The sequence below is a fragment of the Pan troglodytes genome, chromosome 15, assembly GCF_028858775.2.
Source record: "Pan troglodytes isolate AG18354 chromosome 15, NHGRI_mPanTro3-v2.0_pri, whole genome shotgun sequence".
NCBI classification, from domain to species: Eukaryota; Metazoa; Chordata; class Mammalia; order Primates; family Hominidae; genus Pan; species Pan troglodytes.
In genome coordinates, this window is record NC_072413.2 from 101938613 (window position 1) to 101963139 (window position 24527).

General features: G+C 43.6%; 2 protein-coding genes across 7 annotated transcripts in view; one reads left to right on the forward strand and one right to left on the reverse strand.

Annotated features, from left to right (window-relative positions):
- Positions 1 to 3289: 3289 nt before the first annotated feature.
- Positions 3290 to 24527, forward strand: part of TDRD9 (tudor domain containing 9) — a 124104-nt gene continuing 102866 nt past the window's right edge. For 4 of the 6 annotated variants that reach the window (XM_016926799.4, XM_016926801.4, XM_016926800.4 and 1 more), the window contains exon 1: positions 3377 to 3667. In XM_016926799.4, the coding sequence (XP_016782288.1) occupies positions 3453 to 3667 (215 nt within the window). In that variant the 5' untranslated portion in view covers positions 3377 to 3452. Of the gene's footprint in view, positions 3668 to 6730; positions 6904 to 24527 lie in introns of those variants that run through there. The other 2 variants (XM_510193.9, XM_009428569.5) reach the window with 2 other exon arrangements.
- On the reverse strand, positions 15371 to 17533 carry RD3L (RD3 like). Its single transcript, XM_001140494.6, has 3 exons — positions 17047 to 17533; positions 16351 to 16656; positions 15371 to 16051 (listed from the first exon to the last, which is right to left on the reverse strand). The coding sequence occupies exons 2-3, from the start codon at positions 16647 to 16649 to the stop codon at positions 15754 to 15756; spliced, it is 597 nt and encodes a 198-aa protein (XP_001140494.2). The 5' UTR covers positions 16650 to 16656; positions 17047 to 17533; the 3' UTR covers positions 15371 to 15753.

Consider the following 24527-nt stretch of genomic DNA (forward strand, 5'->3'; position numbering starts at 1 on the left):
TTTTTTGAGATAGAGTCTTGCTCTGTTGTCCAGGCTGGAGCACAGTGGCGTGATCTTGGCTCACTGCAAGCTCTGCCTCCCAGGTTCACGCCATTCTCCTGCCTCAGCCTCCCAAGTAGCTGGGACTACAGGCGCCCGCCACCACGCCAGGCTAATCTTTTGTATTTTTAGTAGAGATGGTTTTTCACCGAGTTAGCCAGGATGGTGTCGATCTCCTGACCTCGTGATCCGCCCGCCTTAGCCCCCCAAAGTGCTGGGATTACCGGCGTGAGCCACTGCGCCCGGCCAAAAAACCCTAAATGTTTAAGGAAAGGGCCATTCCAGCAGATTTATTCAAAGTGCAGAATGCTGCATCTTGTGGTAGGAAGGCTGGAGAAGACAGCAAGCTACTTCGAGCACAGCTTCCTCTGCTTTAAGGAGAGTGCTGCTTAATGGCACCAACACCATTTGTAACTGCTCTCAGCTGTTAGTTTCCCCTTTTTGGTGGACGCTCAAATGCTCAGTGAATGCAAATATGCAAAACCTTCCCAAAATACCATGGCTCACTAGGGGTTCAGTGGCCTTCCCATGTGTTCTGGCCTAGATGTGACAAGTCCATGAAGATCTATCTGATGTCAAGCTGTTTCTTGTTTCTTTTTTCTTTTTTGAGACAGAGTCTTGCTCTGCCGCCCAGGCTGGAGTGCAGTGGTGCGATCTTGGCTCACTGCAACCTGCACCTCCTGGGTTCGAGCGATTCTCCTGCCTCAGCCTCCCGAGTAGCTGGGATTACAGGTGCGCGCCACTACACCCAGCTAATTTTTGTATTTTTAGTAGAGGTGGGGTTTCATCATGTTGGTCAGGCTGGTCTTGAACTCCTGACCTCACGATCTGCCCACCTCAGCCTCCCAAAGTGCTGGGATTACAGTCGTGAGCCACCGCGCCCAGCCCAAGCTGTTTCTTTTAACTCTGAACTTTGGACAGCAATGCAAGGTGAACTTGACCAAGTGAGTTGGGAGCACCGAGAACTACTGAATCAAATGAAAGGTGCTCAAAGCCATTCAGTCTGTGACGATTCAGAATGTTAACTAGTGTTTGGTCAGGAAATACTATGGCAACTTTCCAAATTGGCAAATTTCCAAAGAAGCATCAAGAGAGTATCTTTAGATTGCAATTAAAAAAAAAATCAAAACTCAGAAGGATTAGCTAGTAGCCCCAAAAGATCAAAGAATATAGAAAATGCCCCCCAGAAAATGTTTTTGAAAAGCATCTTCCAATTAAAATCGTATTCATTGTGACATCAACAAAGGATGACAGCACACGGGAACAGCAACATCCTAGAAAAACAGGCCAGGCGCGGTGGCTCACGCCTATGATCCCAGCATTTTGGGAGGCCGAGGCGGGCGGATCATGAGGTCAGGAGATTGAGACCTTCCTAGCCAACATGGTGAAACCCTGTCTCTACTAAAATACAAAAAATTAGCCAGCCATGGTGGCACATGCTTGTAGTCCCAGCTACTCCGGAGGATGAGGCAGGAGAATTGCTTGAACCTGGGAGGCAGAGGTTGCAGTGAGCTATTGCGCCACTGCACTCCGGCCTGGTGACAGAGCGAGACTCCGTCTCAAAACAACAACGAAAAACAAAACAAAGCAAGTGTGAGTTCTGGAGTTGCTTCAAGTGGTTTCAATATATTTTGTAAAATTTTGAATTATGTCCTAGCCTCCACATACAGTGTGAAGTTACAATATTTTCCAATCAATGCTGAATGACATACCATGAGTCTCAATTACTTTATGATTACCTTTTTTCTTATTTTTTGAAAAACATGGCTGGGCATGGTGGTTCACGCTTGAAGTCTCAACACTTTGGGAGGCCAAGGGCTCCCAAACAGATTGCTTGAGCCCAGGAGCTTGAGACTGGCCTGGGCAACACAGCGAAACCCCTGTCTGTACTAAAAATATAAAAAATTAGCCGGTGTGGTGGTGGCGTGAGCCTGTAGTCCCAGCTATGCAGGAGGTTGTGGTGGGAGCATCACCTGAGCCCCCGAAGTTGAGGTTGCAGTGAGCCCTGATTGCAGCACGGCACTCCAGCCTCGGCGACAGGAGTGAGACCCTGCCTCAAAAGAAAAAAGAAAAGCAAGTTATTTCTTCCTGGCAAAGTGTGTTGAGGCACTTTTTGGAATCTGTCATATTTGGCAAAGTCCTAATATGAGGTCTAGAGCTCATTAGGCCAGGATTTGGAGCCAGAACTCCTGGCTTAGTATGATTATGGGTTCAATTTTTGAGACACCAATAGCTCAACCTACCTGCCTGATTTCTGTCTACACTTGTTTTCAAACCGCCCTCTTATTTGCCACTGCTTGGGCTTTACACTGCTGATTAGAGCCATGCTCTCGATACCGTCTCTGTATTTGTTCACATGGCTCTTTCCTGAGAGCCCACATGGGCCAGATAGATCCTGCCCTGGCCAGTGAGGGGGACACACCCCAGGCAGGTGGCCATGTCTCTCTTTTGACCCTCCCTTCCCTTGCACACGTGGCTGCCTTCCCGTGCATCCTTTGCTGATTTCTTCCCGCTGCTCCTTCTTTTGGGGAGTTTGCTAGGGCTCTGTTCTCCACCCTCACTCTTCTAGAGCTCGGCCGGGACCACCTCAGCCTGTATCTTTTGTCCACGTGGTCGCCTGCACCTCCTGTCCGCACCTGTTTGTGTCCAGCTGTGAGTCTGACACCGCCGCCTGAGACACAGATTTAGGAAGGAAGATGAATTCAGTTATGATCCGGCTGCAAAGAACTTCTCCCAGATCCTCACCTCAGCCATCAGGGCCGCCTGCCCTCCGCTATAACCCTGGGTGGTCCTCCGTCTGGCGCATTCCCCCGTATCCTGCAGGGGTCTGCCTGGCGTTACTTTCTCCAAGACCTTCCTGACCTTCTTCTTGCCCCTCTCCCCCCACATTAGGTGCAAGGATGTCCTGGTACGTCTGACCCACGAACGCAAATCCCTTCTCTGGTTTGCCTTCCATCTCCTCACCCTGAGGTGCTCAAGAAACGTATGTAGGGTCCCGGTCCGCTTGAAGCGCACAAACCTCCGAGGCGGCAGCCTCTAAATAGAGAGGCCAGGGAGTGACCGGAGGGCATTTTCTTGTACACACAGGGGTTGCCACGGAACTCCCGTGAAACAGACTCCCGGGCCAGCCGCGGCGCTCAAGCTTCCCCTGAGGTCCTAGAAAGGCTCACCCTGGGCTCGCTCGGGGCGGCGGCTCCCGGCAGGCCTAGCGCGGCGGGGCGGGGCCGGCGGCACGAGGACCAGGCAGCGCGGGCAGCACGCGCCCGGGCCGGAGCCCGCCCACAACGGCGCGCGGCGCGTTCTGATTGAAAGGCCTCGAGCGGGGGCGGGGCTTCCAGGGCGCGCTTCCGCCGTCGCCTGTTCCCGCCGCGGAGACCCGGCAGTTGGGGGATGCCGACGCCCGGGCCTTGAGGATGCTGCGGAAGCTCACCATCGAGCAGATCAACGACTGGTTCACCATCGGCAAGACGGTGACCAATGTGGAGCTGCTGGGCGCGCCGCCCGCCTTCCCGGCCGGGGCGGCCAGGGAGGAGGTGCAGCGCCAGGACGTGGCCCCCGGCGCTGGTCCCGCGGCCCAGGCTCCGGCTCTGGCCCAAGCTCTGGCCCGGCCGGCCGCTGCGTTCGAAAGGTAGGACGCGGGCGGGGCGGAGGCGGCTCGAGGGCGGCCGGGCGAGGCCTGGCCACGAGGGCACGGGCCATCCAGATCCTTCTCGCGAGCCCGTGCCCTCTCGCGGGGCTCCAGGGACCCCTGACCGTCCGGGGCGAGTGATCACTACACAACCCGACGCGCGGCCCAGAGCGGTGCCTGTAAGAAAGCTGAGCTAGAGTTTTTTTTTTTTTTTTTTTCCAGTTCTTAATGTTTAACAGACTAGTTTTTGAGGCACTCTTAGGTTTTCAGGATAACGGAGCGGAGGGCAGAGGTCCCATAGGCCCCTTCCCTCCCAGAGTTTCGCCTGTGAGCATCTGCGTAAGGTGTGGGTATTTGTGACAGTCGGCGAACCTGCATCGCTGCGTCTTCGTCACCCGGAGGCCATCGTTACAGGAGGGTTCACGCCTCGTACTGGACGTTCTGTGGGTTTGGACAAACGCCTAACGTCACGCATTACAGAGTTCACTGACCTACAGATCTTCTCGGCCCCACCTGTTCCTGCCTCCCTTTCCCTACACCACGTGGAAACCACTGATTTTTTTACTGTCTCCATAATTTTGCTTTTCCATACTGTCATCTAGTTGGAATCACACAGTATGTGTAGCCTCTTTGATGGGTTTCTGTCACTTAGTATTAGTATGCATTTGGGGGTTCCACCATGCCTTTCCATGGTTTGATAGCTTCTTTCCTTTTAGCACTGATTAATATTCCACTGTCTGGATGTACCACAGTTTATCTCCATTCACCTACTGAAGGAGAGCTTGGTTGCTTCCAAGTTCTCCCCCCACCCCCCGAGATGGAGTCTCACTTTGTTACCCAGGCTGGAGTGAAGTGGCGCCATCTCGCCTCACTGCAATCTCCCCCTCCTAGGTTCAAGCGATTCTCCTGCCTCAGCCTCCCGAGTAGCTGAGGCTACAGGCATATGCCACCACGCCTGGCTAATTTTTGTATTTTTAATAGAGACAGGGTTTCACCATGTTGGCCAGGCTAGTCTAGAACTCCTGACCTCAGGTGATCTGCCCACCTCAGCCTCCCAAAGTGCTGGGATTACAGGCGTGAGCCACTGCGCCCGGCCTGCTTCCAAGTTTTGGCAAGGTTTTTGTGTGGACATAAGTTTTCAACTCATTGGGTAAATACCAAGGAGTGCAAATGCTGAATCTTTGTTAAGTTTCACAGACTCCCTCCTCATCTCACTATTCTTTAAGTAGCTACCATCAGTTACTCTGTTCACTTGATTTTGGTGGAAATAAAAAGCAAGAGTATATCCTCTGTTTTTAGAGGAAAGACGTAGATTTGGTGAGTAGAAACGCCTGCTCCCTCTTCTCGCTCTTTAAAAAGGCCCTGGGAGAAGTACTTCCAGCTTGGAGTATCTCCGTCACTCTTGCTCAGTCCCCAAGTCCACCACCCTTTACAGTTGAGAAGGTGGTTTTGTTTTTCTTTTTCTTGGTTTTTTTTTTTTTTGAGACATAGTTTCGCTCTTGTTGCCCAGGCTGGAGTGCAGTGGCGCAATCTTGGCTCACCGCAAACCTCCGCCTCCTGGGTTCCAGCGATTCTCCTGCCTCGGCCTCCCGAGTAGCTGGGATTACTGGCGTGTGCCACCACGCCCAGCTTATTTTGTATTTTTAGTAGAGACAGCATTTCACCTTGTTGGCCAGGTCGGTCTGACCTTGTGGTCCACCCATGTCGGCCTCCCAAAGTGCTGGGATTCCAGGTGTGAGTCACCGTGCCTGGTTTTATTTTTCTTTTTTAAAGTTACTCTTGTTTGTTAGTCTTGTCTGATTTGATGGATAGGCCCAGACTCTGGGTCAAGCTTTCGTGGGTTGCTTCAAGCCTTTGTAGAGTTCTTTCAAGTACACCCTTGGGATCTTTGGTAAATTTGGTTCTTAGAGGCATAGTGGGGACCGAGAGACCCCTTGTGCAACTTTGGAGTTGCTGTTTGTATGTTTGCACACTTTATTTCCTTGAGCTACTCTGGTAAATGATCCTGTGGGCCGCCTCCCCTACTTAATGGTCCATCACTTACTCCTTAGTTTTAACGGTGTGAACAGCATTGCTATTAAATAACTCATTGTAATATTGGAAGTAAATTATGATTGACCTTGTCAGAAAGTATAGATTTAAGTGCCATTTTAAGCACTAATGACAAGTTTTTAAGATTTCTAGTCCTTCATGGACTGAGACTTTTATAAAATCAATAAAAATGAATTTTCAGAGCAATGAAATGAAAAAAGACAACATACTAATCCTAGTTAAAAAATTATTAGATTCAGTCTGGGTGTGGTGGCTCACACCTGTAATCCCAGCACTTTGGGAGTCCAAGGTGGGCAGATCATTTGAGGTCAGGAGTTCCAAGACCAGCCTGGCCAACATGGTGAAACCCTGTCTCTACCAAAAAAAAAAACAAAAATTTGCCCAGCATGGTGGTTTGTGCTTGCCGCCCCAGCTACTCAGGAGGCTGAGGTGGGAGAATTGCTTGAGTCCCTGAGGCAGAGGTTGCAGTAAGCTGAGATCGTGCCACTGCACTCCAGCCTGGGTGACAGAATGAGACCCTGTCTCAAAAAAAAAAAAAAAAAAAATTCAACATATGTAAAATTACTTTGTGAAATTGATGTAAACATTTTAACTTCTGTATTTAACCAGTGACAGGCAATGTTGGTCTATGAGTAGTGCTAGTTTTGATGAAATTCTTCTGGAAGTAGCTTCCTGGGCTCTAGGTGCATGTGTATTCAATGCCAGAGTTTCCAGCACGTAGCAGGCACTCAGCTAAATATAGCTATATTATTGAATCTGCACAACAACACTTTGAGGTTGATGGCTTTATCATCAACTGATTCTTTCATGATTTTGTAGATGAAGCAATAGGTTTTGGTGGTAAAGTGACTTGCCCAACTTCCTGTAGCAAATGGTGGTGATGGGAAGAATGACTCCCCCAAAGATGTTCACTGGAACCTGTGACTATGTAATGTTACATGGTGAAAGAGATTTCGCAGCTGTAATTAAGGTTACAGATCGTAGGACAGGAAGATTAGCTAGATTGTCTGAGTGGGCCCAGTCTGATCACATGAGCCCTTAAAAGCAGAGAACTTTCTCAGGCTGGAGTCAGATAAATTTGAAATGAGAGATTTGAAATGTCATTGCTCGGAGGGGCCACATGGAAAGCATGAGAATGGAATATGGGCAGCTAGGAGCAAAGACTGGATCCCACTTGACAGCAGGTAAGGAAATGGGTACCTCAGTCCTACAATTGCAAGGGACTGAGTTTGCAAGGGACTGATCGTACAATTGCAAGGGCCTGGTTTTGGCCAACAACCTGAATGCACTGCCAGTAGGGAACGCAACTCTGCTAACACCTTGATTTAGCTTTAGGAAACCCTAAGCAGGGGATCCAGTTGAGTTCACCTGGACTTGTAATTAATTTGCCTTGTTTGAAACTGCTGTGTTTTTGCGATTTGTTGAGGCAGCACTGCATTAGGGTACAAATCTGGTGGCAGAGCTGGGTTCGGATTGGGGTGAGCCGACCTGTGAACCCCGCACGGTGCCTGGCACATAGTGGATACTTGGATACTTGTTGAATGTTATTTTTCCCAGTGAAGGAGAGTGTTGAGTGAGGCATTGACATTAGTGAGAGAACATTTGACATAGGGGAGGGATGGCTTTTTTTCTTTTTGAGACGGAGTCTCGCTCTGTCACCCAGGCTGGAGTGTAGTGGCGCCATCTCGGCTCACTGCAAGCTCTGCCTGCCGGGTTCACACCATTCTGCTGCCTCAGCCTCCTGAGTAGCTGGGACTACAGGCGCCCGCCACTGCAGCCGGCTAATTTTTTGTATTTTTAGTAGAGACGGGGTTTCACCATGTTAGCCAGGATGGTCTCGATCTCCTGGCCTCGTGGTCTGCCTGCCTCGGCCTCCCAAAGTGCTGGGATTACAGGCGTGAGGTACTGCGCCCGGCCGGGAGGGATGGCTTTTATAAGCATAGGGTATTGCACAGTTAAAATGTATTTGTTAGAGATAGTCACTCAATGGTAAAATTAGTGTACACCAAGTCACTGCAGTCCGGTCTGAGAGAGTGTTGTTAAATCAGCTTAATGATTAAATCAGCTTAAATCAGCAGAAGAACATGGGCAATTTTTTTTTTAATCAGCTTAATGAGTAGTGACCACCAGCATTAAAAATTAAATAGAAAATGCCAGACTACATCATAGGTAGTTCAGACAAGAATTGCCGGAGATGGTGTGGGCGCCTGTGGGTCCCAGCATGAATCTTGCTCATGCTGAAGGTAGTAACACCTTACTCACGATGAAGGTGTTGCCGGAGTGCCTGTGCGGAACGATTTATAAATTTTGTTTCCAGTGATTTTTACGGATTTCCCCACGTCTCCTCTTCCACATGGTACTGTATTTTACTCTTTGATGGTGATTATTCTTTCTGTTATCCTTACATTCTCGTGTCTTCACCTTGGCATATGAAGAAGAAAACCTCAGTGGCTGTGATATACCATTTTGAGCATTCTCCAGTGTGTAGCACCAGCTTTCCTGTGGATTGCAGCCCATGGCTGGGAGCCTTGCGTCACTCCCAGCTTCCTTCTGCCTTGTGTTTCTTTGTGCTTTCTGCCGTGTACTTTCCTGTCTTCACAGCTCACGTTAACTCCTGGCTCATGAAGATCTTACTTAATTCTCGCTTTTGTGTCTTGGACTGTTCAACACCTTATTAAAATGTTCTTTGTCTTTGGGAAGCCTTCATCATAGGAAGCTTTCAGATTTCCACTATCTGGTGATTACTTTCTTCTAGTTCCCTAATTTATTTTATTTTATTTCATTTTACTATTATTATTTTAAAAAATATTATTTAAAAAAACAGAGACAGGGTTTTGCCATGTTGCCCAGGCTTGTCTCAAACTCCTGAGCTCAAGCAATCTGCCTGCCTCGGCCTCCCAAAGTGCTGGGATTACAGGTGTGAGCCACCGCATCTGGCCCAGGTCCCTAAGTCTTGGTTTTTGCACTTGTCTCTTACTGAAGTTGAATGCCTGCTGTGTTGGGCACTGTGTCAGGTGACACAGGAAATGAGCCGTCTCGGCCCTTCTGACAGACAGGGGAAGTTAAGATCAGAGAAGTTGGAGTTTACTTTGTCCTAAGTCCACATACCTATTTATATTGTAGAATGGGTGTGTTGGACTCCAAGGCATGTTGCTTTTTTCTTTTTGTCTTGTTGCCTTTTGGTATTCGGGCCTCACATAGATGTTAGTGTATGACTCTGTAACTCTCCAAGAATTCTTATTTTCTGTTCACCCACAAAATCCACTTTTTTTTTCTTGCTCTGTCACCCAGGCTGGAGTGCAGTGCTGCTGTGCATAGCTCGCTGCAGCCTTGAACTCCTGTGCTCAAGCAATTTTCCTGCCTCAGCCTCCCAAGTAGCTGGGACTACAGGCACGTGCCAGCATGCCTGGCTAATTTATTTTTTGTAAAGATGGTGTCTCACTATGTTGCCTATGCTGGTGTCAAACTCCTGGGCTCAAGCAGTCCTCTCCTCTGGGCCTCCCAAAATGCTGGGATTATAGGAATGAGCCACTGCCCTGGCCAAAGTCCACATTTTTAAGACCTTTTGGTCGTTTAACAGATTTCATTTATTCAGTAATTTTCCCATTGATTAAAAAAGTGCTGGTGCATGTTCTCTGTATGTACTATGTGCAGCTGGAGTAGAGTGTTTGAAAGGGAGAGAATAGGTGTGGTCACGGAGCTAACAGGAGATCAAGAGGTATGTCCTAGCTGAGCATGGTGGCTCATGCCTGTAATCCCAGCACTTTGGGAGGCCGAGGCGGGTGGATCATGAAGTCAGGAGATGGAGACCATCCTGGCTAATACAGTGAAACCCTGTCTCTACTAAAAATACAAAAAATTAGCCGGGTGTGGTGGTGGCGGGCGCCTGTAGTCCCAGCTACTCGGGAGGCTGAGGCAGGAGAATGGTGTGAACCCGGGAGGCAGAGAGCTTGCAGTGAGCTGAGATGGCGCCACTGCACTCCAGCCTGGGCGACAGAGGTGAGTGGATTGAAGTGGGGCAAGGACAGGAGCAGGGTGGTCAGGGAAGAATCTCTTGATGTCCTCTGTGATGGTTAACTTTGTGTGTCAACTTGGCTGGGTGACAGTGCCCAGATACTTGGTCAGACACTACTGTGGATGTTTTTTGAAGGTGTTTTTTAGATGAGACTAACATTGCAAATCTGTGGACTTTGGGTAAAGCAGTTGATGCTCCTTGAGGTAGGAGGGCCTCGTCCAGTCAGTTGAAGATCTGAATGCAGCGAAGACTGATCTTCCCTGACCAAGAAGGAACTGTGTCAGCCGACTGACTTTGGACTCGGACTGCAACCCTTTCCTGGGTCTCCAGCTAGCTGGCCTATCCTGCAGATTTTGGACTTGTACCTCTACAGCTATGGGAGCTAATTCCTTAAAATAAATTTCTTTCTCCACATCTTGTTGATTCTGTTTCTTTAGAGAACTATGACTGACACATCATTCAAGCAAGAGATAGGATGGTGGCTTAGACCAGGCAGGTAGCTGAGAGTGGAGGATGTGGGGTGTGGTAAGCAATGGTGGCATTTGGGACATGTTCTTAAGCTAGAGGCAAGGACTCTGTAGCTGGAGCAAGTGTAGGATGTGAGTGGGGGAGCAATCACAGGTGACACCAAGGTTTCTGGCCTAGCAAGTGACAGGTGTTGCCTTCAGGTAAGGAAGGCGAGACTGCACGAGGAATTAGTTTGTGGGGGGATACCAGGATTGATTTTGAACATGTTCACTTTAAAATGCCTGTTAGACAGCAATACATGTAGGTGGTCTGGAGTTGAGGAAGGAAGTCTGGCAGAGCTAGACACTGGGAAGTTTAACTTCGAGACTGATGAGATCCCTTAACTAGGATGTATCCTAGTGAGTGGGTGTAGAGAGAAGGGCCCACCTGGGGTGCTTGAGTGTTTATAGGTGGATGAGTTGCAGTGAGAAAAGGAGACTGAGAACAAGTGGTCAGAGGGACACCAGGTGAGTGAGGCCCACTTTAATCAACAGCTTGCTTAGTGCCCTGCACACGCATATCTTAACACTTTCATGGGAATGATTTTGTATGTTATTTTTCCCACATAAGAACTTATTAAGGGTACAGATTATCAGGGAATCTCCACCTCTTGGTGCAGTACCTGACATAGTAGGACCTCAGATATTTGTTTGAATGAATGACCTAGGAGGTCACAATAATAATAATAATTTTTTTTTTACAAGAGGGAAGGCAGGGCATTTGGTGAGTAGATAAGTGTGGCAGAGTGATGTTACCTATTTACCATGTGAAAATGGAAGCAAGGTAATTACTGGGGATAATTATTATTTTCAGATGGGGTCTCCCTCTGTTGCCCCACATGGAATGCAGTGGCACAATAACGTTTCACTGCAGCCTTGACGTGGGCTCACGTGATCCTCCCTTGATCCTCCCACCTCAGTCTCCTGAGTAGCTGGGACCACAGGTGCATGCTGCCATGCCTGACAAATTAAAAAAATGTTTTTGGAGACACGGGATTTCACTATGTTACCCAGGCTGGTCTCAAATTCCTGGGCTCAAGTGATCTTCCCACCTTGGCCTCCTGAAGTGCTAGGATTATGGGCATGAGCCACCATGCTCAACCTAGGAGACCCCAGTTATTGAATGCTTACAATATGTCATGTCCTTATTCTAGACATGGTGAGAATTGCTTCCTCATGCAGTCCTGTCATGATTGAATCATAAATCTCTGTCTTACTCCTCAGGCCATGGTGGATTTTCCTAAGGAGTGTATCAGAGTGTGTATATGGGTATACAATCAAACAATAAAAATCACAATATCCTGGCAAGTGTACGATAAAATATTTCCAGAATATGGGTGCTTCTCACAGTTTACATTGTCACTACTCTAGACCAAACCACTGCTGTCATCTCTTGCCTGGATTATTGCATAAACCTTCTATGTTTGGTCTCCTGACTTTTCAACCTTACTCCCCAATAATCTAGCACCTAGAAGAATGCCTGGCATGATGTAGATGCTTAGTTAATATTTGTTGAATGATGGCCTGGCACAGTGGCTCATGCCTGTAATCCCAGTGCTTTGGGAAGCTGAGGTGGGAGGATCACTTGAGGCCGGGAATTCGAGACTAGCCTGGGCAACATAGGGAGACCCTGTCTTTACAAAATATTAAAAAATTAGCCGGGTGTTGTGGTGCCTGCCTGTAGTCCCAGCTACTTGGCAGGCTGACTCAGAAGGATCATTTGAAGCCAGGAGTTCAAGGCTGCAGTGAGCTATGATTGCACCACTGCACGCCTGGGCAACAGAGCAAGAGCCTGTCTCTTTAAAAAAAATTGTTGCATGAACAAATTCTTGAGTAAACCTTCACACCTGAGGTTCTTTGAGCACATGTGTGATCTCCTGTGGCATCGACTGCTGTTAGGATAAAATTTCATCTGACTCTGCATCTAGGCTTGGCGAGCATTCCTCCATTGGGCATCTCCTTGTCTGCTGCTCTCGCTGTGCTCTGGTCACATTGGCATTTTTTCTGTGTCTTGAAGATAGCAAGCTAATTCCCACCTTGCAGCTTCCACACTGACTCTTCTGTATTCAGTGCTTCCCGTCGCTCCCTTCCCATGACAGGCTCCTTTCTTCATTTGGGACCCCGTTCAGATACCTCCTTAGAGAAGTTTCCTGTGACCTCCGTAGCTAAAGCAGCCCTCCCCTCCCTTCTTTCCCAGTCTCTCTAGTCTTTTAAACAACTTCTTGATCTTCTCCAAGTACTGAACTCCTGCCTCCATCCAGTCTTGTTTGTGATAGCCAAAACCCAGCCCTGCCAGTTACCTTTGGATTGTGATTGTGTTTTTGGCCCCTCCCCCATCCCAAGGGGGACCAGAATGATTCTGAGATTTCTGGCTTGTAGAATTGAGTAGATGGGTGGTGCTGTCATTTACTGAGATAGAAAATACTAGTTGATGAACTGTTTGAAGAATTATGCTTTTAGAGGGTGTGTGTGTGTATTGGTACTAGCTGTTTCCTTTCTTGAATTCTGTTTGTTCCTTTAAACACAAAAAATTCTCTATGACTTTGGTTTTGAACATGTCGATTTTCTTTTTTTTTTAAATTTTCTTTTTTGAATGGAGTATACTGAAGGATGAACATGTTGATTTTAAGTTGCCTGTGAGCATCCAAGAGGAGGTGTCACAGGCAATTGGTTCTGTGCATTTGGAGCTCAGAGCTCAGTTGGGGAAGGGACACGGCAGCCTGGATGTGAATCTCCTCTCTGCCAGTTATTGCTATACTGAGCAAGCCATTGGACGTATCTGAGGCAGTTTGCTCATCTGTCATATGGGGATAGTATCACCTACTTTATAAGGTTACGATGAAATGAGAATGCACTCATAGTGCTTAGTATGTGTCTGGTGTGTAAGAGAATTACTTTAATATTATTAAATGGATTGGGCTGGCTAGTAATGCTACCTCGAGAGCCTATTATATGTCGGGGATTGTACAGAATGCTTTTATGTGGATTCATTTATTCTTTCTATTCCCTAGCTAAATATTGTAGCTCCTGAACGAATGCTGCTTTTTCTTGATAAAACACACCTGAAGCATTCCAGTCGTCCCCTTCCCACCTGTGCCCCATATGTGTGTGTGTGTGTGTGTGTGTGTGTGTGTGTATGTGTATATATATATATATATATATATTTTTTTTTTTTTGAGATGGTGTCTCGCTCTGTTGCGCAGGCTGGAGTGCAATGGCGTGATCCTGGCTCACTGCAACCTCTGCCTCCCGGGTTCATGCCATTCTCCTGCCTCAGCCTCCCAAGTAGCTGGGACTACAGGTGCCAGCTACAATGCCCAGCTAATTTTTATATTTTTAGTAGAGATGGGGTTTCTCTATGTTGGCCAGGATGGTCTCGATCTCTTGACCTCGTGATTCGCCCGCCTCGGCCTCCCAAAGTGCTGGGATTACAGGCGTGAGCCACCGTGCCCGGCCCCCCTTTATATTTTTGATCCTGATTCCTTTGCCAGCTTTAGGTATTATAAATAGCCTAGTGTATAAAAACATGGATCTGTCACTATTCAGGAAGTTATTTGTATTAAAATTTCTATTTGATTTATAGGTTTTCCAGAAATAGCTACAGTTTTAAATTACGTATACCAATACCCTCACAGGATATGAGTATTAGGTTTGCCAACAACAAAGTGAGAGATGGAAACTCAAAACTTAATATATTTTTCCTTTCTTTTTTCAAGCTTGGGTGGAAAATTAATTAATTGCATGTGGGTGACTTAGAGTGGCTAGGATTCGTTTTCATCCTGAATTGTCCATAGCTGCTTCAGTCACCAGAAGCTTTTTGCCGGGAGTTATTTCTCCCTGTCTGAATACAGAGGATGACCCTCTCTTGGAAGTGGTATGCTGTTGTCCATTGGCTGCTTGAGGAGCCTTGGAGAGTGAAGGAAATGATTTGCATCTCTTCATGGCATGTATTTCCTGGTATGTATGGTGGGATGACCAATTCTAGTACCGGGCTTCATATACAAACTTCACGTTCTCCTTGTTTCTTTAAATGAAAATTTTGTTCTCACCATTAAGGCAATGATATTTTCTTAAAACTCATGTTTGCTACTTACCGTATTCACTGCACGATAAGCAGTTGTATACTTTTCGGGGCATTTATCTCTCCCACACACAGTTTCCACTCTAGGAAATCTTACAGTGACTGAAGAAGCCAAAGGTAGTATGTAGGAAAACTGAAAATCTCAGAGCAGGAATGAGAGGCGTCTTTATTTTAAATCTGCTTGGGACTGTGTTTGTCCTGTTAAACCCTGATCAGGTGGGTTGCATTACGTGATTGGGATTTAAGACCAAATTGAGGTCAGTTGAAAATGGTACACAAGTTGGCCAAGAATGCAGGGAGAATAAAGTTAGGAGTTTTTTTTTTCTTTTTGTGGTGTATATTTAGTTCTAGTCTTTTTGAAAAAAAGTGTTGTGTTTTTTTTTTTTTTTTTTTTGAGACAAGGTCTTTCTCTGTTGCCCAGGTTGGAGTGCAGTGGTGCGATCATAGCTCACTGCAGCCTTTAACTCCTGGGCTCCAGTGAGCTTCCTGCCTCAACCTCCTGAGTAGCTGGGACTACAGGTATGTGCCGCCACACCCAGCTAGTTCCAATTTTGATACGTATATTTTTTTCTTTTTAGATGAAAGAAAACCAGTAAATCTTCAAATATAAGGTTATAATTAGGTTCCTTGGACTTAACTTTAAGAATGAATTGTAGCACTTTATAAAAAAAATCTGACTAATGTATAATTTCCTACTTTAATAAAGTTATGAAAAGCCAGATTTTATATATTAAATATTTTGCTATTTCACCAGAGTATAAGTTTAAATTATTCACCAACAGTGAATGTTTTTCTTTGAGAGTAGCAGCTACTCATGTTGCTAAATCAGTCTATTTATCTTTACTGATAGAGCTGAGTTTTATTACACGTTCCCTTAATGTTGAGCTTAAAAGTACTGTGATTAAAACCAAAGCTGAGTGTTGGGTTAAAGCCCTGCCTCATTTTTAAACTACATGTTATTTTTTCCCTCACCGCCCTTCTCCCCATCCCCTGCTGAGAATGATCGTATAATGGGATGTTGACTTCTCATTTCTGTTACATTGTAAAGATAGGATTCGTATTAATCATTTATTTAATTCTATACGTAGCTTCATTGTAGAATAAAAGTCAAGGTTAATATCTAAGTTTTGTACAGAATTTGTCAAACTTCATACTAAAGTTGCTTGAGTTCCTGTGAGGTGGGTTTGAGGTATAAGAAAATACTTCAAACATTTTTTCAAAATACTTAGGAAACATTTTAGTTAAAAGCATACTATTCAATAAAAACAGCATGTTTAGAGTGGTTAAAAAAAGAACACTATTTAAAACATAGGCTACATCCACAGGATACTGACCTTGTAACAAAGAAAAACTTGAAGTCACATCACTTTTTCTTATTCTTAATATTAAGAGTTCTAAGGTGGTCATAAAAACCCCTCTAGTTGTAAGTAACTTAACTAGATGGGTGATAATATGGTAGGTTCCATATTCTGTGTGAGAACACTGGGAACCTGTCCTTTGTGTTTTTGTCTACGTAACTGGAAATGGTGGGTATTTCATCTTTGTCTGCCCTCTTGGAGCTGTCACCTGGGATCACAGAAGGAGCAGAGCAGTCCATGCTCCCTGAGTCCTCCAGGTCCTCTTGCTCACTCCCTCTGTCAGAGCTGCTTAGGAAGTCTTTCAGAACTTGCTTGAAGATATAGACTATTTCCCATGGCAGTACATCATTTTCTGCCAAAACTTCTCGAAATCTAGAGGGAAAATGGTAATGAATATTCAGTTTAGAACATTTTTTGTTATATCTCTTTATCTCCAAAATACAGCTTGAATAATGTACTTGTATACAAGTTACCCACCTTTTGAGTATTTTGCATGTTGTTTTAAAATTATGCTTCTAGTAAAGAAATTTTAAATGTAATTTAAAACAATTGCTCACCAGACATCTACACAGTTGAAGAATTTACATGATAGAATACAGTTTCTAGTCAAAATATATGAGGAACTTGGACTTAGCAGTAGCAGGAATCATAAGAGAACATAGTATTTTTACCTGCTGAGAATAGTTCCAGTTTGGCAAGGTTGAACTTGTGAGCAAAGAACTTCAAGTTGTCTTTGTTCAGTCACTGGGATAGTTGTGTGGGGATTCTGGTAGTTTCTGAGCCAGTTGTAATCCACACCTGTTTTTTTCACTTTTTGTTCATTTTCGATTTCTTGTATTAATCTCTCTCGCTCCTTTAGGTGCCATTTTAATTCCCGAAGCAGAGTCTTTGTCACTATGTCTGAGCCAGGATAGTGTGTGGGTTTGTAGGAATCGTTTTTGGGCCATTTCATCCAGCCAAAAAGTGGCATTTTTAGCCTATGGAAATATTTTCACTTGTTTATTTGCTCAAAATGTTATGGTTCTTCTGAGCAAATATTTGTTTCTTTACAATAAATTTGCCCGAAAAGTGCACGATTTTTTTTCACATTTAGCTATGCAGGTCAAAATAAGATTAGAACATGGATTAACGTCTTAATTTTTAACTAGGTCAGTGGCAGAAACCAAGCTTTGAAAATGCTTTTATGTAGCTTAGCAGAAATTAGATATACAAAGTCAGAGATAACATATAGACTGAATGATATCCGAAAATAACACTAACACTTGCTGTGAAAAGTTCTTAAGAGACTTAAAATATTAATGTCAGGGCAAGTGCTGCCTACAAATACTTTTGATTTATGTTTTGGACAGAAAAGGTTTAAAGCTTACCTGTTAAGTTGATGGGCTGATGTGATGTTGCCAAAGAGCTGACTGAAGTTGGTGACGAAGCTGTGTTTCACCGGGACGTATCTTGCTCTCCTAGGTGTGTCCTCTGTTGAAGGAATGCGCCACCTTATTTACCCACCGAAACCGTATTTGAAATAAATAACTTTCTGTGTTAGGAATGAGGCTGTGATGTCTTCATTTGGAGAGAATGCTCATTAATTCACCTTGTAAGTAAGCTAGAAGAAATGACAAAAATAACTGACTATTTAATCTTCACAAGTTATATAATGGTCTGCCTTTTCAATGTAGCTCAGTCTATTTGAAAAAAATGCCAGCAGCTATGGATGCTGGTCCTAAGTGCATTCCGACACGTCTTTGGTAGTGAAATGAAGAATGGTCGTCTAAAGCACCACAGATGCGCTCCGAGCTAGAGTGAAGACTGTCGCGTGATGTGATGCTTTGCTGTGCATTGCTGTAGGTCACAGTTTAGTGCTGTATTTTTATGCCTGTAGAGCTCTAAAAATAGCCATGTTGCTTTTATTCTTCAGCTTAACTTTCAGGCCATTTGGAAGCCGGGTCACTGTCCCCTCTAGTGAAAACAGGAAAAATAGATTAGATTTGACTATTTGCAAAACATGCATTCTGAGAAAGCTCATTGTAATTGAGCGAAATAGGTAAAGAATGCTGATGTGAATTATAATTGTGAAATATTTAGCAAATGTTACATTTTGTATTCATTTTGGTTTTTCTTGCAAAACAGTTAAATTTGTATATTTAAGCAAGTTGAAATGCTAGGGGACATAATAAACAGCTAGATAACTTTAAAATATACTTTATAATCTCTGAAAATATGGTAATAAGGCAGTAATTGGTTGTCAGGGAAAAATAGAGGCATAAGAACACACAAAATTCGGAACAAAATCTTATAATTCATCATAGAAAAATCATTTTAGTGTTTTTTTTGGAGCTGAGGATGAAAAACTTATATTTACTATTTAGGTGCATATTGGTTTGTAATGGTCATTATTGTGCTATTTCTTTTTTCTTTCTTTCTTTTTTTTGAGACAGTCACGTTGTGTCACCCAGGCTGTAGTGCAGTGGCATGATCACGGCTCACTGTAGCCTCGACCTCCTGGGCTCAAGTGATCCTCCCACCTCAGCCCCCTGAATAGCCAGGACCATAGGTGCATGCCACCACAGGTGCATGCTACGGCATGCCTGGCTAGTTTAAAAAAATATATACACACGCACATGTGTACATACATATATGTTTTATATATGTACATATGTGTATGTATTTTATATATGTACATATATGTATATATACACATAGGTATATATATGCATATGTATATGTATTATATATGTATATATAAATATACACACATATATAATACACACATATATACACACACACATACATTTCTTTTTTTTTTTTTGTAGAAATAAGGTCTCCCTGTGTTGCCCAGGCTGGTCCGTAAACTGGGCTCAAGTAATCCACCTGCCTCAGCCTCCCAAAGTGCTGGGATTACAGGCGTGAGCCACTGCGCTGGCCTGTGCTAATTTCCTATGCAAGTGTTTGTCTTTTGCTAAAGAGTAGATAGTATAAAAGGTCTTTTACTCCCCAGTTCTCTGTGAAACGACTGCATAGTGGTTTTCCCTTTTATAGTATTTGTTTCTTCTGTTGCTTTTCCTTTCAAGTGAGCCATGAAGAGTAGACGTTGTTTACATCAGACTTGCATGTCATGCATGACCCAGAGTGACGTGTGTGGTCACCCTACAGCTCCTGTTGCTTAGATGTTAGAAAAAGCCAGATGTCAGGACTCATTATTGTCAACTGGAAGGTTTTCACATGACATTGCATATACTGTTAGGAGAAGGAAAGGAGTAAAGGTTATCATGACAGAAGTGTCCTACCAAATTTTATACTAAAATTACAGCGAATCTTGCCGCATACTCCTTTGAATAACCTCCTTGTTTCTGCATAAATTTTTTTCCTCTGAAATGGTAACAAAAATATCAGAACATATTGGATATGGAACTTAAGCCAAATTTCTGTTCAAGGCCCTCTGCAGTCTCACATTATCCCTCCTTCAAGGCCCTCTGCAGTCTCACATTATCCCTCCTTCAAGGCCCTCTACAGTCTTACGTTATCCCTCCTTACCTGGCTTGCTTTCTTGCTCGACCCTAGAGCACACCTTTTGTTTCAGCCAGGCCACGTTGCCCCCTGACGCTTGCCATGCTTACTTCTGATCCTTCAGCTTTGGTTCAACTGTTTTTTCTCTTCTGAAAAGCTGCTGCTTTGTGTTTTTCATGTATCCACATAGTAATTCTCTTTTTCATGGACCAGCTCAAATACCAACTGATTTTTTTCTTCAACCTGAGGGTCAATGTGAACATCTTCCTTGGCCCTACTTTTCCTTTGAACTCTGGTTTTATTTATCTTCACTGTTAAACTTATAGAAAGACTGGTTTGGTCTGTGTTCCTGTTCTCTCCACCCCGCCCCCCACCCTTTTTTTTTTTGAGATGGAGTCTTGCTCTGTCACCCAGGCTGGAGTGCAGTGGTGTGATCTTGGCTCACTGCAACCTCTGCCTCCTGAGTTCAAGTGATTCTTGTGCCTCAGCCTCCCTCGTAGCTGGGATTACAGGCGTGCACCACCACACTCAGCTTATTTTTGTATTTTTAGTAGAGATGGGGTTTTGCCATGTTGGCCAGCTGGTCTTGAACTCCTGACCTCAAATGATCTGTTCGCCTTGGCCTCCCAAAGTGCTGGGATTACAGGCGTGAGCCACCGTGCCCGGCTTCTTTTCCCTTTTTCCTAATGCTTTCCAATTAGATCCTGCTGTGTCCTCTACTGTAATTGCTGGCTTTCAGTCACTTAACAGATATCTATTGACTGTCTGCCAGGGCCTGGATAGTTAGGGGCTGGGGTGTAGCAGTGAACAAGACAGACCTACTTCCTACTCCCAAGGAGCCAGCCTCCAAATGTGAAGACAAATATAAGTACACAAATCAGTAAGGTAATTATAGATGGTCATAATCTATTAATATACTTGGAACACTTCTCCCACTTAGAACTGGAGGTCAGAGAAGACCTTTTTGGGTAGGGGGTGTCCTTTTAACAGAGATTTAGAGATCAATGAGCTAGCCACTGGAAGAGCTTCTTGAAGGCAATCTTCCTTCTCCACTTACTTGTTTGACACCTTTCTTGCCATTGAAACCATTACCAAAGACCTTTTCAGAACTTTTCTTACCACCTTAACTCACATTGAGTATACCTTCCTTTGAAGTTAATTGTGTAAACCAATTTTTCTAGTACTTAGTGTGTGCTACTTGCCTTACAGATTTTATTTTGTCCTGTCTCCTGAGATTATCAGATTGAAGTAGAGACCCAAATAATTCTCTGATTACAGTATTTCTTCTACTGCTATGTAGATAGAGAACATAAATATTTGTAAGCAAAGGTAAGGAAGTATCTTGGATTGTATTTATCTTACATTATAATGAGTTGAATAAATGAATTGTTTCTGATGAATTGCAAACTTCCTAGGATATTTTGTGTGGACGACATAAAGCTTAAGCTGTTAGGTCCTTTGCTTTTTGGTCATTGTCATAGTTTTCTAGTTTACACCTTGTTAGCTAAGTATTAAATTTTATAAGACTTAAAATGAAATAGGACCATATCATGCATAATATATGTGTGTCTATGTAAAATTTTAAGATCTGTAAGGAAGTACATAAAAAGAAAAGTTTAGAAAGACAAAATTTTGGAATCTTGAAAAGCAAGCTAAGGAGCCAGGCATAACTTTTTATATATTACAATCAGGGCTGCTTTATATAGTATTCAACAGCACTTGATTGCAATCAAAGAAGGATTTTTCATTGTGGGAAGACTCATATCTTTCTGTTTTTTTTTTTTTTTTCTTTTTTTGAGACAAGGTATTGCTCTGTCACCTAGGCTAGAGTACAGTGGCATGGTCATAGCTCACTGCAGCCTCAGCCTCCTGGGCTCAAGAGATTCTCCCACCTCAGCCTCTCAAGTAGCTGGGACTATAGGCACATGCCACCATGCCTGACTAATTTTTAAATGTTTGGTAGAGACTGGGTCTCACTCACCATGTTGCCCAGGCTGGTCCTGAACTCCTGGGTACAAGCAATCCTCCCACCTCAGCCTCCCAGTGTGCTGGGATTATAGGCATGAGCCACTGTGCCCAACCTGTTTTTAATTCATTTTGCTACTGAATTAAAAGTTCTGGGTTATTGATTCATTTTTCTTAAGGTAAAAAGTACATTTCTGTGGAGTTGTTCATATTAAAAACTCTCAACAAACTAGAAACAGAAGGAAACTACTAGCATAATAAAAGCCATATATGAAAAGCCCACAGCTAACATCATACTCAATGAAAGATTGAAAGCTTTTCCTCTAAGATCAGGAACAAGGTGAGATTGCCGCCTTTCACCACTTTTACTTAACTTAGTACTAGAATTTCTAGCCAGAGCAATCAAGGAAGATTAAGAAATAAAATGCATCCAAATTACAAAGGAAGAAGTAACATTATCTCTGTTTGCAGATGATATAATTTTATATGTAGAAACCCCTAAAGATTCCACAAAAACCTGTCAGAACTAATAATTGAATTCAGCAAAGTAGCAGTCTACAAAGTTAACACACAAAATTCAGTCTCATTTCTATACCCTAACAATGAACAATCTAAAAAGGAAATTACAAAACTATTCTATTGGTAATAGCATCAAAAAGAATAAAATACTCAGGGATTAACCAAAGAAGTGAAAGTCTGGACAATGAGAAGTGCAAAACATTGCTGAAAGAAATTAAAAACATAAGTACATGGAAATACATCCTCTATTCATGGATTGGAAGACAAAATTGTTAAAATGTCAGTACTACACGATGTGGTCTACAGATTCAATGCAATCTCTGCCAAAATCCTAATGACTTTTTTTTCATAAATGGAAAAATCCATCCTGAAATTCATATGGAATGTCAAGGAACCCTGAATAGTCAAAACAATCTTGAAAAAGAAGTACAAAGCTAGAAGACTCACATTTCCTGATTTTTAAATTACTACAAAGCTACAATCATCAAAACAGTATGGTATTGGCATAAAGACGCATAGACCAATGGAGTAGAGAGCCCAGAAATAAACCCTCACATACATGGTCAATAATTTTCAGTAAGGGTGCCAACACCAATTAAGGGGAAAAGGACAGTTTGTTTTTTTTTGTTGTTGTTTTTTTTGCTTTTTTTTTTTTGTTTGTTTTTTTAGATAGAGTCTCGCTCTGTCGCCAAGGCTGAAGTGCAGTGGCGATTTCTACTCACTGCAAGCTCTGTCCCCCAGGTTCATGCCATTCTCCTGCCTTAGCCTCCCGAGTAGCTGGGACTACAGGCGCCCGCCACCACGCCCGGCTAATTTTTTTGTATTTTTAGTAGAGATGGGGTTTCACCGTGTTTGCCAGATGGTCTCGATCTCCTGACCTCGTGATCCACCCGCCTTGGCCTCCCAAAGTGCTGGGATTACAGGCATGAGCCACTGTGCCTGGCCAGGACAGTCTTTTCAGCAAATGATGCTGAGAATAGTGGAAATCCACAGGCAAAAAAATGAAATTGGATTACTACTTTACACCATATACAAAAATTAAGTTGAAATGGATTAAAGCTCAAAAGTAAGACCTAAAACTGCAAAACCCTTAGGGGAAAACTGAGGGCACAAACTTCACATCGTATGTGGCAATAATTTCTTGGATATGACACCAAAGGCACAGGCAACAAAAGAAGAAAGACAAATTGGACTTGAAAGATTTGTAGATCAAAAAACTGAACAGTAAAAAGGCAGCTCACAAGATGGAGAAATATTTGCAAATCATGTATCTGAAAAGGGATGAATACATAGAATGTATAGAGATTTCCCAAAATGCAACAAGAAAAAAACAGATTTTTATTTTTTTAAGAGGGAGGGTCTCACTCTGTTGCCTAGGCTGGAGTGCAGTGGTGCAATCATAGCTCACTGCAGTCTCGACCTCCTAGGCTTAAGGGATCCTTCTGCCTCAGCCTTCCAAGTAGTTGGGACTATAGGTGTGCAGCAGTGTGCCTGCTATTTTTTTTTTTTTAAATTTTTTGTAGAGACAGGGTCTTACTATGTTGCTCAGGCTGGTCTTGAACTCCTGGTTTCAAGTGATCCTCCCACCTTCACCTCCCAAAGTGCTGGGAGTATAGGCATGAGTCATTGCACCCAGCAAAAAAGTTGATTCAAAATTGGCAAAACAGGAGTTGGTGAGGATGTGGAGAAATTGGAACCCTTGTGTACTGTTGGTGAGAATGTAAAATGGTGGGGCTGCTGTGGAAAACAGTATGGTGGATCTTCAAAAAATTAAAAATAGAATTACTATATGATCCAGCAATTTCACTTTTGGGTATATACCCAGAAAAGTTTAAAGGAAGACCTTGAAGAGGTGTTTGTACACCTGTGTTCATAACATCATTATTCACAATAGCTAAAACGTGGAAGCAACCTGAGTGTCCATATCCATAGAAAGGAGTATTACTCAGCCTTGAAAAGGAAGAAAATTCTGACATACGCTCTGACATGGATGAACCTTGAGGACATTATGCTAAATAAGCCAGTCACAAAAGGACAGATACTTTAGCCAGGCACTATGGAGTGTGCCTGTAGTTCCTTCTACTTAGGAGGCTGAGATGGGAGGATTGCATGAGCCCAGAAGTTTAAGGCTGCAGTGAGCTATAATTGCACCACTGCACTCCAGCTTGGGCAACAGAGCAAGACCCTGTGACAGAGTGAGACTCCATCTCAAAAAAAAAAAAAAAATCCTTGAAAGCACAAATACTCTGTGATTCCACTTATATGAGATTCCCTAAAGGAGTCAATATCACAGGGCCAGAAAGTAGAATGGTATTTGTTGGTGGCTAGGAATAGAGGGAAATGGGGAGTTATTGTTTAATGGGTACAGAGATTGTTTTACAAGATGAAGATTTCTGGAGATGGATGGTGGTGAAGGTTGCATAACATGAATGCATTTAATACCACTGAACTGTACACTTAAAAATAGTTAAGATGGAGGATACCTTTGTTGAAAGAATTGTGAATAGCATGATTCATTTCTAGCAGAGGCTAAGTTTAGGACAGCAGCTTCCATTGAGAAGTCTTTCTGTGTCATGAATAGCATTTTAATGACCTCTTGGCTCACATAAGCAAACAACAGGGATGTATCTGCTATGAAAATCCATGAAGCAGGGGTCTAGATGAGATTATATGATGATGTCTTGCAATGTGTAATTCATTTTGCTAGTAGAAGAATTCTTTGTAGAAGTTGGCAGATTGAAGTGTTTTTCAGGGGAGTAAATCCTCCAAACAAAAACAATCCAAAATATAGTCAGTTCAAGTCCTGATTTTAGTTCTACTTTGACCTCTGATTATAAACAATTTCATGTATGTTCTTACCGCT

Bases quoted from the DNA above. Each gene is read 5' to 3' on its own strand.
- RD3L (XM_001140494.6), bottom strand. From the start codon at position 16,649: ATGCCACTTTTTGGCTGGATGAAATGGCCCAAAAACGATTCCTACAAA. The intron at 16,052-16,350 runs GTAAAAATACTA...TTTTCCCTCTAG, and splicing joins ACTGGAACTATTCTCAGCAG to ATTTCGAGAAGTTTTGGCAG.